Here is an 18,132-nt window from a genome sequence, read left to right as displayed (position 1 = left end):
ACCAGGCCCCCCCCCCCCCCCCCACACACACAGGGCGGAAGGGTTTCTGCCAAATCCCTTTTCAATGACCCTTGGGCCATTTTTCCACTGCCTCGTTTGCTAAAAGTTGTTCCTTTTAGGGCTCTTTCACACGAGCGTATCCCGTGCGGGTAATCCGCTGCGTGAAAGAGAGCCAAGCCCTGTTCTGGACAGCAGAGACACGGAGCATTAACATGATTGATAATCCTCCGTGCCTCTCTGTGACCTTTTTGCTACAAAATTACAGTGACAACTTTCCCTCACTCTGATTTTGTAGTAAAAATACGGATTGCTCCGCAAAAATTAGGTCTCAAACAGCTCCATACACATATAGTGGTCAGAATCTGGAAACAAAGTTTTAGAAAAAAAACTATTTCAGCATAAAAATGGAAGAAAAACTATTCATATATGTTATCGCCATAATCATACTGACCTGCAGAATGAAAGTAACTGGTCAGTTTTACCATATAGGGAACACCGTAAAACAAAACCCATTAAACTGTTGCGGAACTGTTGCTTTTTGTTTTTCTCAATTGAACCCCATTTTTTCCAGCTCACCACTATATTGTTTGAAATATTAAATGGGGGAATTAGAAAGTGCAACTTGTCCTGCAAAAAACAAGCCCTTATACGGCTATGTGAATGGAAAAATAAAGTTATGCTGGCCCCAGAAAGATAGAGAGCGAAATACAAAAATGTGAAAACAAAAAACCCTCCGGGGCTGAAAGGGTTAAAAATCTTGTTCATGATCATATGTGCCTGCATTGCTGAGAAAGATGTTTTAATATGCAAATGAGTCTCCAGGAGCAATTGAGGTGTTGCCATTTCATCTAGAGGCACCACTTTCTCTGAAACTTCCAAACTCTTTCCACTTTGACATGGCCAGGCTAGATGACGTTTTACAGTGCCTGGCCCTGTCTATAATAGAGGCTCATTTGCATATATTAAAACAGCATTTTTCCCAGCAATGCGGACACATATGAACATGGGCCCAACACAGATGCCTTCAGCTGCCAAGTGCAAATCTGCTGTCAAATGCCCTTTAACTTTTTGATCATATTCTAGTTTATTGAGATGCCCCTGTATGTGAAGCAGGTCTAAGATATGTGAAAATGTATAGGATGTCAATTAGTATATATTAACCCTTCCTAACGCTTGACATATAAATAAATACAGGGCTACAGATGGCAACCAAAATGGTCGTCAATGCGACTTAGAATTTACAAATGGCTACAAGACCTTTTAGTCTTGTCGCCATTTGCGACTAGACCCACCGCCGCAGCTCTGCAGTTGAATACAGCGGCGGGACACAGGAGATGACAGTTCTCTGCCCCGCCGCCGATGTTCTTCTCCGCGTCGCAGTGGAGAAGGAGTCTCTCCCTCCCCCTGTGCTGCTGCTGCCGCCGCCACCAATAAGAACAGACGGGAGGAGGAGGGGAGGGGCTGTGGCCACTGCGCCACCAATGAAGATAACTGACCTGTTAATACAAATACAGGAGGCGGGTGCCGGAATCAAATAGCTGGCACCGGACCTATGACAGGGAGCTGTTATCCGCTGCAGTTAACCTCTCATGTGCTGCAGCGGATCGCAGCTCCCTGTCATAGAGGTCGGGTGCCGGCTATTTGATTCCGGCACCCGCCTCCTGTATTTGTAATAACAGGTCAGTAATCTTCATTGGTGGTGCAGTGCGCCCCCCCCCCCCCAACACCCCAGTATAATAAACATTGGTGGCGCAGTGCGCCCCCCCCCAACCCCTCAGTATTAAAGGGTTTCTATCACTTCGTATCACATATTTAGGTGTCAGACACTAGCGATCCGCTAGTGTCTGCTCTAACAAACCATCCTAAAATGATAGGTTTTGGGGCAGCCGTTTCGCTAAAATAACAACTTATATCTATATGCTAATGAGCCTCTAGGTGCTATGGGGGCGTCATTAGCACCTAGAGGCTCCGTCTACCTTCATAAACTGCCGCCGTCCAGCGCGCCCCTCCAGCCCGCCTATCTCCTGCTGAATGCGATCATCTCCGTGCGCGTCTCTGTTCGGCGCATGCGCAGTGAATGTCTGACCGCTTCCCTGCTCAGACATCTCCACTGCGCCTGTTCCTCGGAGCACTATGATGTCATCGGCGCAGGCGCAGTGGAGATGTCTGAGCAGGGAAGCGGTCAGACATTCACTGCGCATGCGCCGAACAGAGACGCGCACGGAGAGGATCGCATTCAGCAGGAGATGGGCGGGCTGGAGGAACGCGCTGGGCGGCGGCAGTTTATGAAGGTAGACGGAGCCTCTAGGTGCTAATGACGCTCCCATAGCACCTAGAGGCTCATTAGCATATAGATATAAGTTGTTATTTTAGTGAAACGGCTGCCCCAAAACCTATCATATTAGCATGGTTTGTTAGAGCAGACACTAGCGGATCGCTAGTGTCTGACACCTAAATATGTGATACGAAGTGATAGAAACCCTTTAAAGTTATTGGTGGCAGTGGGGACTCCGATCGGTTACCATGGCAGCCAGGACGCTCCTGAAGCCCTGGCTGCTATAGTCGGCTCCCTGCTGCTGTGTGCACTATGCACAGGGCAGCAGGGACAGTGTGAAATCCTATTCACCCTAATAGATCTCTATAAGGATGAATAGGACAAGGGTTCCAGCCCCTAAGGGGGCTAATAGTAAGTAAAAAAAACAAAACAAAAAAAACACAAACACTAAAATATTAAGTTTAAATCCCCCCCTTTCCCGATTTTACATATAAAATATATAAACAATAAATAAACATATTACATAGTGCTGTGTCCGAAAAGTCCAAACTATTAAATTATTAAAAAATATCTCCTATGCGGTGAGCGCCGTAACAGAAATAAATAAATAAAAACCATGCGATTCGCCATTTTTTTTTTTTTGTCACCCCAAAAAATAGGATAAGACTAGTCTATTATGGGCCGAACGTTTCATAAAATGCGGAATGCACGTGGCTTTTTTTATTTTTATTTTTTCGTGTGGTATTGAGTATCGCAATACTTTTTTTTTATGGTGTCGAAAGCAAATCAAAATTTTGATTCGATTTCACTACACTACATAGTGGCTGTTATCGTGTACTGCATCTCATTTCCCATTCACTAGGACAGATAGGTCGTCAATATTTTAGTCCAAGGTAACCCCTTTAACATATTGTAATAAGTGTTTTGATTACATTTTTTTTATTATAGACCAGTTACATTTGGAAGTCTTTTTGTTGGTTTCAAAAATATATTTAATGTCTTTTAGTGAAAAAGCCGATATGGTTCCAGGATATGACTTCCTAGTGAATTCTGTTTGGCCGGAGATAGCACGTGGATTAGAAGACAGGTTGCCTTCACTGTTCAACCCCGGGAATCCTGATATATTTCACCAGGTTATTATCTTTAATCATGTGTAGCAATGCTTTTCAATATTTCTAAGTTGTGTCCATACTCAATTACTTCAAATTGCCCCTAAGGTTAATACCACACACTGCACTCAATGAAAACTTGTGTACAAATTCTGAAAGAAAAAAGTCTAAAATTTTGGTGCACACCATTGTTGCACAAAAATGTTGAGAGTTTTTGTGATTTTATGCCACTCATGGCACTTTGGGGAAGTGGGTGTGGACTTTTTAAAAAGTCACAAAATATGATGCAATCTATAGACAAGTGTTTTGTTTAACCCCTTAAGGACACTGCCATTTCTTGCAAATCTGACCAGTGTCACTTTGTGGTGGTAACTTCAAAACACTTTGACTTATCAAAGCCATTCTGAGATCGTTTTTTTTCGTCACATATTGTACTTCATGACACTGGTAAAATGTAGTAAATAAAAATCATTTTTATTGATAAAAAAATACCAAACTTACCAAAAATTAGCAAATTTCCAAGTTTCAATTTCTCTACTTCTATAATACATAGTAATACCTACAAAAATAGTTATTACTTTACATTCCCCATATGTCTACCTCATGTTTGGATAATTTTGGGAATGCCATTTCAATTTTTGGGGACGTTACAAGGCTTAGAAGTTTAGAAGCAAATCTTGAAATTTTCAAAAACCCACTTTTTAAGGACCAGTTCAGGTCTGAAGTCACTTTGTGACGCTTACATAATAGAAACCACCCAAAAATGGTTACATTCTAGAAACTACACCCCTCAAGGTATTCAAAACTGATTTTACAAACATCGTTAAGACTTTAGGTGTTCCATAAGAGTTGATTGGCAAATAAAGCAAAAATTTCTGAATTTCAATTTTCGTTTTTTGGCAAATTTTAATTTTTTTACTGTAACAAAGCAAGGATTAACAGCCAAACAAAACTCCTATTTATTGCCCTGATTCTGTAGTTTGCAGAAACACCCCATATGTGGCCGAAAACTACTGTATAGGGCGTAAAGGGAAAGGAGCGCCATGTGGTTTTTGGAAGGCAGATTTTGCTGGACTGGTTTATTTACACCATGTCCCATTTGAAGCCCCCCTGATGCACCCCTAGAGTAGAAACTCCATAACAGTGACTCCATTTTGGAAACTACGGGATAAGATGGCAGTTTTGTTGGGACTATTTTTAGGGTACATATGATTTTCCCCCATATTGGCCACTGCAATTCTGTGATTTTGTTACATATGATTTTTGGTTGCTCTACATTACATTTTTGTGAGGCAAGGGTACCAAAAATAGAAATTCTGAAATTTCATCTCCATTTTCCATAAACTGTTGAACACCTAAAGGGTTAATAAAGTTAGTAAAATCAGTTTTGAATACCTTGAGGGGTGTAGTTTCTTAGATGGGGTCACTTTTATGGAGTTTCTACTCTAGGGGTGCATCAGGGGTCCTTCAAATGGGACATGGTGCCAAAAAATAAAGGCCATCAAAATCTGCCTTCCAGAAACCATACGGCTTCCCTTTCCTTCTGCGCCCTGCCATTTGGTCATACAGCAGTTTACGACCACATATGGGGTGTTTCTGTAAACTGCAGAATCGGGGTAATAAATATTAAGTTTTGTTTGGCTGTTAACCCTTGCTTTGTTACTGGAAAAATACGGATTAAAATGGAAAATTTGACAAAAAATAGCTGTTTTGGCACAATTTTTATTAAATTTTTTTGACCTTGTTCATCTGAGAGGTTAGGTCATGGGGTATTTTTATAGAGCAGATTCTTATGGATGCGGCGATACCTAATAATATGTCTACTTTTTTAATTTTATTTTAGTTTTACAAAACAACATTTAAAAAAAATTCATTTTTTGTTTTATTGTCTCAAGTCTGAAAACCATATATATATATTTTTTTCCGATTGTCAGTGGCTAAATGGAATTAAAATTAGGCAATAGGATTATAAATTTAGTACTCCATGGAAGTGTGGTACTCCCTGAAGCAACCAATAATGCAGAGGCCCGGATCATCGGGGCACGTGTCACACTGAGTGGTGGTGTCCTTTCGTATCCTCCTCCTGTGACACACTCTGCACCTTTTTTGGGTCCGTCCCTTCTTTCCAGTATGGGGGACCACACCTGGAAAGTGTTGGCCAGGGACGATCCGGGCGCCTCCAGTTCCCGAGGTACTCCGGCCTGCTCTTTCCCGGTCAGAATCAGGGCCTTGAGGACTGCCTCTTAAAACTGGAGGAATTTCCCTGTGTTGCCAGCGCTTCGGGACAGCACAAAAGAGTTGTACAAGGCAACCTGTACCAAGTAGACCACAATTTTTGTACCAGGCCCAGGTTTTGCGCATGGCATTATATGGCTTGAGGACTTGATCACAGAGATCAACTCCTCCTATATACCGATTGTAGTCGATGATACCGTTGCCGCGGTACCTCGCACAGGGACAGGGGTGATGCCGTTACCGTGAATTGTGGACAGTACAAGGACATCCCTTTTTGTCCTTATATCTGACCAGCAACAGGTTTCCACTGGTAAAGGGCATGGGTCTCTCCCTTGGGGATAGGTACCTGGAATGGGTAGGTAGAGAGGCCTCGTTGATTTTTCCGCACGGTCCCACAAGCCGATGTGGATCTGGCGGTGAGGGACTGGAACAAGGGGATACTAGTATAAAAGTTATCCACATACAGGTGGTAACCCTTATCTAGCAGTGGGTGCATAACGTCCCACACAAGTTTCCCACTAACACCCAGAGTGGGGGGACCTTCTGGGGGTTGAATATGGGAATCTCGCCCCTCGTACACACAAAACTTGTAAGTGTACCCTGAGGTACTCTCACAAAGTTTGTACAGCTTCTCGCCATACCTCGCCCTTTTAGAGGGAACATACTGGCGAAGAATGAGTCTCCCCTTGTAAGCAATGAGAGACTCATCAACCGCGACCTCCCTTCCAGGTACATTGGCCCCAAAGTGATTGATGACCGGCCCGATTTTGTACAGGCGGTCATAGGCAGGATCACCTTGGGGGGGACATGCTGCATTATTTGCAAAATGCAGGCATTTCCGGATGGCCTCAAACTGGGTACGTGTCATAGCTGTACTGTAAAGTGGAGTCTGGTAGAGGACGTCCCCACTCCAGTAATGCCTGACACTGGGTTTTTTGACTAGGCCCATGTGCAGCACGAGGCCCCAAAACGTCCTCATCTCAGCTGCACTGACCGGAGTCTAGCCACCAGCCCTAACCAAAATGGAGCTCGGGTATTGAGCAATGAACGGGTGTTGGGTGAACACGTTAGTTTGCTCCACCATCAGATTCACAAAGTGGTCACTGAAAAAATGACTAAAATTATCATATTCAGTGAAGCCCACTGTGGGAATCTGAATTTCTGGTTGGCCAACAAAATCAGGAATCACAGGCTCAAAATGCTCTGGGGTACACCATGCAAGTTCACCGGTACGGGGCTCCGGTGGACTTAAACTGGTGGGCCGGAAAAACTAGTATGAGCCCCAGAGCTGCTCGTACTAGTATGGGCCACAGGGTCCCTGGCATAGTGGCCCCCTTGCTCCGCCTGGCGGCATCTCCGCCGCCTTGGGGACTCATCATGATCGCTAGATGATGAGGAGGACGCGGATGACAAAAGGAAAGTGGGGTTCTCGGACTCTGAGGCAAGCTGGGCGTATGCCTCCTCGGCCGAGAACATCCGGCGGGCCATAGGGGCGTGTGTGCGTGCGGAAATCTTTATTTAGTGTGCATGTGTGTGGGGGCACGGGTGTTCACGTACTTATACCTAAAACTAACAGAAAAAAAAAATCTAAATAAAAAAAAAAAAGCCCTAAAAATGTGAAGAAAAAAAAAAGATTCAAACTCTGATCAGCGACAGGGTGTGCGATGCGCTAACAGTGGCCGGACGCTAAGAGTGTCGGCCACAGTCAGCATAGGCAGAAAACAAAAAATATACTGCTTGCGCCCAAAAAAGTGTGGTGGGGGGCAGGGCGGCAAGCTGCTGCACCCCTGGGGGGTCTAGGGTCACACAGCTGTGCTGCATCAAGTCAACCGCCAGCCCGTGCAGTCAATCAGAAGCGACCCTGAGAGGTGATGTCACCATCACCTCGCAGGATGGTGATTGGTGGTGTATCATTACCTATTCCGGGTTATCGGGTCACCAGAGACCCAAATAACCCGGAAACGCAGCAAACCGCAAGTCTGAATTGACCTGCGGTTTGCCGCGATATTCCCCCTTCCTGTGCATTGTCCCGGGGTTCCTGCTGATTGATTTTAGCAGGCACCCAGGGTGATCGGAAATACACATGGCATACCGGTACGTCATGTGTCCTTAAAGGGGTTCTGCAGGATAGATCATCAGCTTCTGATCGGTGGGGGTCCGACACCCGGGACCCCCGCCGATTAGCTGTTTGAGAAGGCAGCGGCGCTCCAGTAGCACTGCGGCCTTCTCACTGTTTACCGCTGGCACAGTGACGTCACGACTAGTATCAAATAGCGTGGGCGGGGCTAAGCTCTGTTCACTTGAATAGAGCTTAGCCCCGCCCACGCTAGTTGATACTAGTCGTGACGTCAGTGGGCCGGCGGTAAACGGTGAGAAGGCTGCGGCGCTACTTGAGCGCCGCTGCCTTCTCAAACAGCTGATCGACGGGGGTCCCGGGTGTCAGAACCCTGATGATCCAGAGGATAGATCATCAGTTAAAACAAAGTGCAGAACCCCTTTAAGTACCAGGATGGGAGACCGCAACACTTGCTAAGAGGACAACAGCACAGACACAGGAGCAGGTAACGTACTGACATGAACAAGTGTATCTAAAGCACATTTTTGCCCTTATAGATTTCACTCCCTTTTATGCAGATCAGTTCCCATTGTCAGTAGGGTTGTTCCCTTCTGGCCATAACCCAGCCTCCCATTTCAAGAATGACAGTGCCCCTAGTCCTGTGATGGCTAACCTCCGGCACTCCAGCTCTGGTTAAAATACAACTCCCAAGATACACACTTACTTGACTTTTCTCAGAGCTCCATAGAAATGAATGGAGCATCCTGGGAGCCGTAGTTTCACCACAGCTGGAGTGCCGGAGATTAGCCATCACTGCCACCTAGCCCAACCCCGCTCCCAAAGTCACATTGCAAATCTCCTGCACTTGTGTGCAGGAAGGTATAGAGGCTAAGAAAGGAGTTGAGGATTATACTGTGCAGATGCCTAGATGCACAGGCATGAAATTTTGAATAGCAGGAGAAAAAAAGGTGGATGTAGGAGGCTGTCAAGGACTTAGTGGTGCGGCGATGCAGGAGAAGTGAAAGCATGCGGGACTCGTTTGTGGTACAAGAATCTTATAGGAGTCTTTTCAGTGCATTACCATATCTGGCAGGGAGAAAGAGAAGGAGGAGCATGTGAGCGCAGGGCCTCATGTAGAGCATTGCAGTGTTTGATTTCCACCTGTGGTCCGGAACTGTTGGGGGAGCTCGCTGGCTAAGACAGTGTGCAGGGTCCAATGCAGAGGAATCGGGCGCTGGTGACCTTGGCGTGTTGAGGGCACGGCACGTTTCCTTCAGACTTATTTTTTTTCCCTCCAATAATGTTTATTGTTGCACTGTGTACTTTATGCTTTTTCTTTTTCAGTCAAACTAAGGCTACTTTCACACTTGCGTTCAGAGAGGATCCGTCTGCTCTCTGCCCAGACGGATCCTCTTCTATAATGCAGACGTTTGGATCCGTTCAGAACGGATCCGTCTGCATTATAGTTTAGAAAAAATTCTAAGTGTAAAATTTGTTCAGACGGATCCGTCCAGACTTTACATTGAAAGTCAATGGGGGACGGATCCGTTTGAAAATTGAGCCATATTGTGTCAACTTCAAACGGATCCGTCCCCATTGACTTACATTGTAAGTCTGGACGGATCCGTTTGCCTCCGCACAGCCAGGCGGACACCTGAACTTGCAGCGTTCGGGTGTCCGCCTGCTGAGCGGAGCGGAGGCTGAACGCTGCCAGACTGATGCATTCTGAGCGGATCCGCATCCACTCAGAATGCATTGGGGCAGTACGGATGTGTTCGGGGCCGCTTGTGAGAGCCTTCAAACGGAGCTCACAAGCGGAGCCCCGGACGCTAGTGTGAAAGTAGCCTATGAGAGTAATATTAGTGTGAATAGCAGCGGCAAGATCAGTGATGATCATAAAAATGTTAGGAGGAAAGAACAAATAAATGAGGGTGATGAAACATCTCCAAGTCTGCAGGTTATCTTTGCAGAAATAAAACTGTGTAATAGGACAATAAAGGATCTTCCCCTGCAAGTAGGAAATGTAAAAGAAAATATGGGATTACTATGTGCAGATATGCATAAATCCAAAAGTTTGCTAGATGAGGTGGAGAAAAGAGTAGCAGATACTGAAGATTCTGTTAATAAATTGCTAAAGGATTGTAAACACATTTTGGAAAAGAACAAAGACCTTAAAAGTAAGCTACTGGACTTAGAAAATAGATCAAGATGTGTGAATATGCTGTGCTTGGGCTTTCCTGAAGGAGTGGAAGGGAAAAATATAATAGAATTCATGCCGAATTGGTTCAAAGAAGTATTAGGTCAAGATTTATCATCCTTGTCATGTTTTATAAAAAAGGGCCCATAGACTTTCTTCTAAAATACACCCTTCTGGCTCTAGGCCTAGACCAATCTTGGTCAAAATTCTTTAGTCAAAGAACAGGGATATTACGTAGGGCCAGAAAAAGGGAAACAATGAAATGTAATGGGAGTTTAATTGTGTTTCTGGATTATGCTAGAGAGACCCATTTGGACAGAAGCAGTTTCACAGAGGTTAAAAAAAATGCTACGAGAAAATGACCTTAAATATGCGATTATGTTTCCAGCACTATTGAGAGTAATTTGGAACAATTCTACATGGTTCTTTTCCACCCCAAAGGATGCCAACGGATGAGAAAATTAGGAGTGAATTAGTAGGTGCAAAATGATTATAATGTGAAATCTGATGGGCCTTGGGAGAGTAGATCCAAGGTTTAGGGATCTTTCAGTGAGATACACTGTATGGATCGTCTAGTAGGAAGTGTGAATGTAGTTGTTTTGTTATATTCTCTACTTATGCTCGTCAGTACATTTTTATTGTTTTAGTGAATGAAAATGAAAATACTCACTTGGAACATTAGAGGTTTAGGGACTAGAATTAAAAGGATTGCTGTTTTTAATGTTACTAAGAATTTTCTACCTGCAATTTTGTACATGCTTTGAATCAGCCGTGGATAAGATTTGCCATTCATTCCTGTTACTCAGTGTATTGTAGATGTGTTAGTATATTAATCCATAAAGGTGTGTGTGTATATATATGTATGTATGTATATATATATATATATATATATATATATATATTATACAGTGGATATAAAAAGTCTATACACACCCCTGTCAGGTTTCTGTGATGTAAAAAAAATGAGACCAAGATAAATTATTTCAGAACTTTTTCCACCTTTTAATGTGACCTATAAACTGTACAACTCAATTGAAATACAAACTGAAATCTTTTAGGTGCACGGAAGAAAAAAGAAAAAAAACACTAAAATAATGTGGTTGCATAAGTGTGCACACCCTCTTATAACTGGAGATGTAGCTGTGTTCAGAATTAAGCAATCACATTCAAAATCTTGTTAAATAGGAGTCAGCATACACCTGCCATCATTTAAAGTGCCTCTGATTAACACCAAATAAAGTTCAGCTGCTCTAGTTGGTCTTTCCTGATATTTTCTTGTAATCACAGCTAAGACAATATCCCGTCAGAGGGAATAATAACCACAGGTGGTATTGAATCTAATAAATGTAATCACAGGGAACAACCTGTTTAAAACGTAGCCTTTAATCTAATTTAAACATAAAATAACAAAACTCCCACAGACATACATAGAAAAGAACAAAAAGAATATATCCTTGATGACATGGAAGATAATACTGTAATCGTCCAACAATACGGGTCAGAGATGGACGGAGTGGACAGAAACTGGAATCTGATCTGTCCCTGTTCCTGGCCCTGGGCTAGGTAGCCCTGCCTAAGAACGGAATAGCCGCCCTGATAAGGACGATCCCGTGTGCTGGAACCTCCTTGTGAAACCTGAGTAGACCCTATAATCCTGGTGGATCCCTGCTTCGGAGCCTGCTCTAGGTACACAAAACAAAAAACCACGTATAGATGACCAGTATAAGGAGCAACAAGCCAACCACACCTATGGATAATCAGTAGTGTGGGTGGAAAGTTGCCCACAACAATTTGTCATAAAGGAAAACACAGACAACCACAGGTATGGTTATCTATGAATGTGCATCATCAAATGGACGATATCACTGTGCAGACCCCACACACCAGAATCAATATGTGACGTCAACATACCAAGAGTCGCCATTCACATTTGTACATGCCAGTGTATAATTTAGGTATATATACACGCTCGGCGCCAGAAGCACTAAGTGTATTAGTATGCAATCAGGCGCCAGTGTCCCAACGCGTTTCACCCTGATTGATTGTCGGGTTCCTCAGGGGACATATATAAAAAGTACAATGCTGTTATTTGGCATCAATAAGAGGAAACCGAGTCGTTGACAGGGTCCTCAATTATGATGACACCGTTAGACCAGATAATTCACTTGTTATATTATGTTCAATCATATAATGGCTTTAACCCGTATTTGACCCGTATTGTTGGACGATTACAGTATTATCTTCCATGTCATCAAGGATATATTCTTTTTGTTCTTTTCTATGTATGTCTGTGGGAGTTTTGTTATTTTATGTTTAAATTAGATTAAAGGCTACGTTTTAAACAGGTTGTTCCCTGTGATTATACTGATATTTTCTTAGTCGCATCCCACAGCAAAAGCCATGGTCCACAGAGAGCTTCCAAAGCATCAGAGGGATCTCATTGTTAAAAGGTATCAGTCAGGAGAAGGGTACAAAAGAATTTCCAAGGCATTAGATATACCATGGAACACAGTGAAGACAGTCATCATAACTCCCCAAGTACACACCTCAGATTCTAGATACCATGATCTATTATGGCAAAACCACTGGTTATCGAATAAATGTGAATAAAAGCCAGTTATTATATTTGTGGCTCCCCACAAGAGGCACAAAGGGCGTCAGAAACTTGTGATGTTGAAGTAGTGCCCCACTACCTAACGTATTTGGGCATAAAAATAGGGAAGTTGCCATCATCGTAAATAAATTCGAAATAGAACTGGCACGGTGGTCTAAATTACCGCCATCATTGTTTGGTAGGGCCCATCTGTTAAAGATGGTGAGTTTTGCCAGACTACTATATCCCATCCAGACCATCCCTTTTACTGATAAAACACATAAATGTCAATGGAATTCAGAGGGCTTTTTCACATTTCTTATGGCAAGGGAAGAGACCGCGAATTGCTTATGATAAACTTTGTTTAACAAAATGGGAGGGTGGGTTACAATTACCAAACATTAGGAGATATAATTTGGCTTCTCTGTTTAGACCTGTAAAAGATTTGATAAGTGGGACGTCATACTTTTTAAATACTCCATTATAAAGAGAACTAGTGGCCCCCTGGGACTTGGTGGCGGTCTTGCATACTAGAATTCCCCCCCTTCCAAAATAAACTATACTCTGGTGAGGGACACCATGGCTGCATGGAGAGGGATTAGGAAACTGTACAGATTACCTATGTACATCACACCTTACATGCCATTATGGTCTCTACCAGCTTGCCTAGCAGGTAGGCATTCTAAGATGTTTGCTCTGTGGAGAGAAAAAGGGATTACCTTAGTAAAACACACTTACTGAATCCTTCGGGAACAGAGATCCTAACATGGTCTGAAATCCAATCTAAGTTCCAATTCCCTACCTCCCACTTTTTACCATACAACCAAATAAAATCGTATTGTTGGGTACAAGCCACGAAACTAGGAGATCCGGCGAGATTGAGTTGGTTTGGGGCCTTGGTGGGATCTCAGGAATTTTCCCTTTTCGGATTTTTACAGGAAAATCCAAAATATTCTATCCACCTCACTAGGGGAGTCTGTATTTAAAAAAGTGGGAGGAGGAACTAGGGGAAGGGTCGCTGACAAATAAATTGAGAGAAGGAATGGAAACGGGGAGGCAAGATATTAGTAGCGAAACATGGAGAGAAATGCACTTTAGAATTTTACACAAAGCGACTTGCCATACAAGGATGCCCCTGAACACCATCTCAGATGGTGCCCGAAATGCCAGCTACAAATATCTAACCTACTACATGGTCTTTGGAATTGTCCCAGTTTGAAGCATTTATGGGAAGGAGCAATAGCTTATATAAAGCAAATCTGGGGAATAGATACACAAAGTACCCTGCTATATTGCTCTTTCATTATATACCTTATGATCATAATGGTGAAATCAGCCAATCGACATTGGGTGAAGGGAGTCCATTTATTCCTTTTTATCAGTGAAAAAAACGATACTTAGACACTGGTTATATTCCACCATTCCTACATTGATAGAAGCCATAGGAACTATGAAACATATCCTCTATATGGATAGGTTAGAAACGGAGAAGAACAAGAAAAAGGATACCAAAGGCTTTTTCCGAAAATGGAAGAAGTTTATAATCCACGCCTTATCTCTGGTAGAAAGGAAAGAACTGATGAAACCATTCCAAGACACCAATTGGTACTTAGAGGAACAGTTAAAGGGAACACTGGGATATTTGGTAGCAGAATAGCGAGATTATTCTTAACCATAATAAGGTGGAGAATCCGTTATAGGGAATTAAATTCACAGGATTTTTTCTGTGACATTCAAGGGGAACATCTTAGAAGGAGGAGCTTTGTTTTTTGGTTTATGACTAGAGGCTTTAATTTAGTTATTGGGGGTGGGGAGTTGTTGGTATTGAAAATAGAAAATCTGGGAGATCTAGGTCCGATCTTCGAGGCTTATGGTTGGCAAAATTAATAGTAAGTAAATGTCTTACATTAGGCCATTGGAACTGATTGTACAACTATTAATGACAATTCATGTACCCTATCTTTGTATTTAATGTACATTTTGCAATGCCTTTATTCTCCCGGAATAAAATGTTTAAAAAAAATGAGTCATCAAGTGGAGAAAATATGGCACAACAGTGACATTACCAAGAACTGGATGTCCCTCCAAAATTGACGAATTTGAGACTAAGTATCCATCACTCGCAAGTCTGTATCATAGGGCCGCGCATGCGCTAATACTTAGTTCCCTGTACTACCGCCCGTTCTATAGCGCATGTCAAGGGACTTAGTCTTCCTCACTCACGAGCTGCATGCCGCCCATGCTATTGCGCATGTCTTGAGACTTAGTATCCATCACTCGCAAGTCAATATCATGGGGCCGCGCATGCGCTAATACTTAGTTCCCTGTACTACCGCCCGTTCTATAGCGCATGTCTTGCGACTTATTCTTCCTCACTCACAAACTCAACTTATGGGGCCGCGCATGCGCTAAAACTTAGTATGCTTCACTATCATCCGTGCTATTGCGCATGTCTAGGAACTTAGTCTCTCTCGCAAGCTTATATGGCCGTGCATGCGCTGAAACTTAGTCACCAGTACTGCCGTCTGTGCTATTGCGTGTATATTGGGACTCCGTTTCCCCCACTCACAAGCCCATGTCATGGGGCTAAAACCTTAACTCACGAAAAGTCCCATATCATAAGGTTGCGCATGCGCTAAGGTGTTAGTCTTCTATACTGCCACCGATGCCAATACGCATGTCTTGGGACTTGGTCTCCCTACTCACCGAAATAACCCATATCATTGGATACTTTACTAACTAGTGTTATTTTGATTATTAGCTTATTTACTTCTATGCCTCCGTACGTTGGATTAATTAAACTATTATTGCAGTTCAATTTCTCTGTTTTCAATTAATTTTTATATTGTTGTGATAAATTCCTTTTTTTATATAATCGATTATTTATCATTTTTTTCTTTTATAAGGGGGTTAAGTTACAGGATGGACGAATATGTAAAACCTTCATTGAGGCCTTTTGGGGATAGGCTGTTTAGTCGGTAAATCCATTTGGTCTTCTCTTGCTGGAGCCTTCTATCTATGTCTCCTTTACATGGGCCTGATCTTATTTTAGTCACCCCCCAAAACTTGAAATTCATACGGTTTCCCTTATGTTTTTCCCTCATTTGTCTGGCTAGGCTTGTGTCTTCTCCTGTTTTGATACTGCTTAGGTGTCTCAAAATCCGTCTTCTTAATTCTTGGGTAGTCTTACCTACGTGCAATCTGGGACAATCGCATCTGATAATGTACACTACTCCTTTTGTTTAGCAATTTATGTAATCCTTTATTTCATAGTTCCTCCCATCAACAGGATTTTTTGCAAATCTGACCAGTGTCACTTTAAGTGCTGATAACTTTAAAATGCTTTGACTTATCCAGGCCATTCTGAGATTGTTTTTTCATCACATATTGTAGTTCATGACACTGGTAAAATAAAGTTAAAAAAAAATCATTTTTATTTTTCAAAAAATACCAAATGTACCAAAAATTTGTAAAAAATTGCAAATTTCTAAGTTTCAATTTCTCTACTTCTATAATACATAGTAATACCTCCAAAAATAGTTATTACTTTACATTCCCCATATGTCTAATTCATGTTTGGATCATTTTGGGAATGATATTTTATTGTTTGGGGATGTTACAAGGCTTAGAAGTTTAGAAGCAAATCTTGAAATTTTTCTGAAATTTTCAAAAACCCAATTTTTAGGGACCAGTTCAGGTCTGACGTCACTTTGCGAGGTTTACATAATAGAAACCACCTAAAAATGACCCATTCTATAAACTACACCCCTCAAGGTATTCAAAACTGATTTTACAAACTTTGTTAACCCTTTAGGTGTTCCACAAGAATTAATGGAAAATAGAGATACAATTTCAAAATTTCACTTTTTTGGCAGATTTTCCATTTTAATATTTTTTTTCCAGTTACAAAGCAAGGGTTAACAGCCAAACAAAACTCAATATTTATGGCCCTGATTCTGTAGTTTGCAGAAACACCCCATATGTGGTCGTAAACCGCTGTACGGGCACACGGCAGGGCGCAGAAGGAAAGGAATGCAATACGGTTTTTGGAAGGCAGGTTTTGCTGGACTGTTTTTTCTCTTCTTCTTTTTTTTTTTTTTTTTTTTTTTTACACCATGTCCCATTTGAAGCCCCCCTGATGCTCCCCTAGAGTAGAAACTCCAAAAAAGTGGCCCCATTTTAGAAACTACGGGATAGGGTGGCAGTATTGTTGGTACTAGTTTAGGGTACATATGATTTTTGGTTGCTCTATATTAGGCTACTTTCACACCTGCGTTCAGGTGTCCGCTCGTGAGCTCCGTTTGAAGGGCATTGCGCTGCCTTCCATGCCATCGGGTCCCCCCCACAGCCCCATGGGGACCCGATGGCACTGCTGCCGCACCATAAAAAGCAGCAAACCGCAGGTCTGAATTGACCTGCGGTTTGCGGCGATCGCCGACACGGGGGGGTCACGGGACCCCCCCGCGCATTTAGCCGAGGTGCCTGCTCAATGATTTGAGCAGGCACCTTGTTCCGATCACCGCCCGCCGGGTGGCGGTGTTCGGAACAACACATGACGTACCGGTACGTCATGTGTCCTTAAGGACTCGGGAAACATGCCGTAACGGTACGTCATGTGTCCATAAGGGGTTCAGGATGGAAGCTTTGCCAATGCAGGAAATTATTTGTTGATGTTGGTTTGCGATATATTTCTGTTTGGATACTGCCGTCAGGTTCCAACAGAATCTTAAGTTCCAAGAAATTAAGTGTGCTTTTGTGTATTTCTGCTGTAAATGTCATTCCTATTTGATTATCATTGAGATGACAAATTCGTGAAAGAGTGCTTCTGTGTTATCCCCAAAAATCGAAATGTCATCAATATATCGACCCCAAAATAAAATGTGTTGTGTATACTTATTGTGAGTGTCCGTGAACACTATTCGGTCTTCCCACCACCCTAAAAATAAATTAGTAAAACTTGGTGCACAAATCGTACCCATAGCGGTACCAGTTGTCTGTAAATAATACTAACCATTATAAATAAAATAATTGTGCTTCAACAGAAATTTGAAAAGTGTTAAGACACAACAATTGTGCTCATGATATTGTACCCCTTTGGTGCATACCTAAATTGTGCTGAATGCTGGTATATAAAGCCTTGCTATATAAATGTTTGTGGATTTACCTGAATCTCTTGTAACCTGACAACAGTATCTTTCGCATCTTTAAGATAGGAAGGCAATGATTTAACAAATGGAGAGATTACCTTTTCTACATATTCGCTAATGCCCTCACACAGACTCTGGTTGCCTGAAACGATGGGTCTACCTGGAATAGGTTATCTTTGTTTGTGTATTTTGGGTATGGCTTAAAAAGTAGCTATTGTATGACATGGCCTAAAAAGCATGCTAAATTCTTCCTTTGTAATAAGATTCCTATCTTTAGCATTTTTTAGCAACCTTTTTAAATCTGGTACATATTTCTCAGTTGGATCTGCACTCGGCTCTTTGTATGTGCTTTTTTTCTTGTAAAAGTGTCATTACTATTTTTTTCATAATATCCTTTTTCCAGTAGTACTAGGTTTCCTCCTTTGTCCAAAGGCCTAATAATAAGATTCTCATTTTCATCTAGATCTTTCATAGCTGCTTGTTCGTCTATAGTCAAATTGCAATATATGTTGTTTCTACG

The 18,132-nt window shown here is 42.4% G+C and overlaps 1 protein-coding gene across 3 annotated transcripts in view; it reads left to right on the top strand.

Annotated features, from left to right (window-relative positions):
- The window catches only part of COG2 (component of oligomeric golgi complex 2), a 329,606-nt gene that overhangs the window by 145,394 nt on the left and 166,080 nt on the right, over positions 1 to 18,132 (top strand). For all 3 annotated transcript variants that reach the window (XM_040429435.1, XM_040429434.1, XM_040429436.1), the window contains one exon: positions 3,282 to 3,408. In XM_040429435.1, the coding sequence (XP_040285369.1) occupies positions 3,282 to 3,408 (127 nt within the window). The remainder of the gene's footprint in view (positions 1 to 3,281; positions 3,409 to 18,132) is intronic.

The sequence above is a fragment of the Bufo bufo genome, chromosome 4, assembly GCF_905171765.1.
Source record: "Bufo bufo chromosome 4, aBufBuf1.1, whole genome shotgun sequence".
NCBI classification, from domain to species: Eukaryota; Metazoa; Chordata; class Amphibia; order Anura; family Bufonidae; genus Bufo; species Bufo bufo.
Note: the sequence above shows the minus strand (reverse complement) of the source record. Positions and strands in the feature narration are given on the sequence as shown.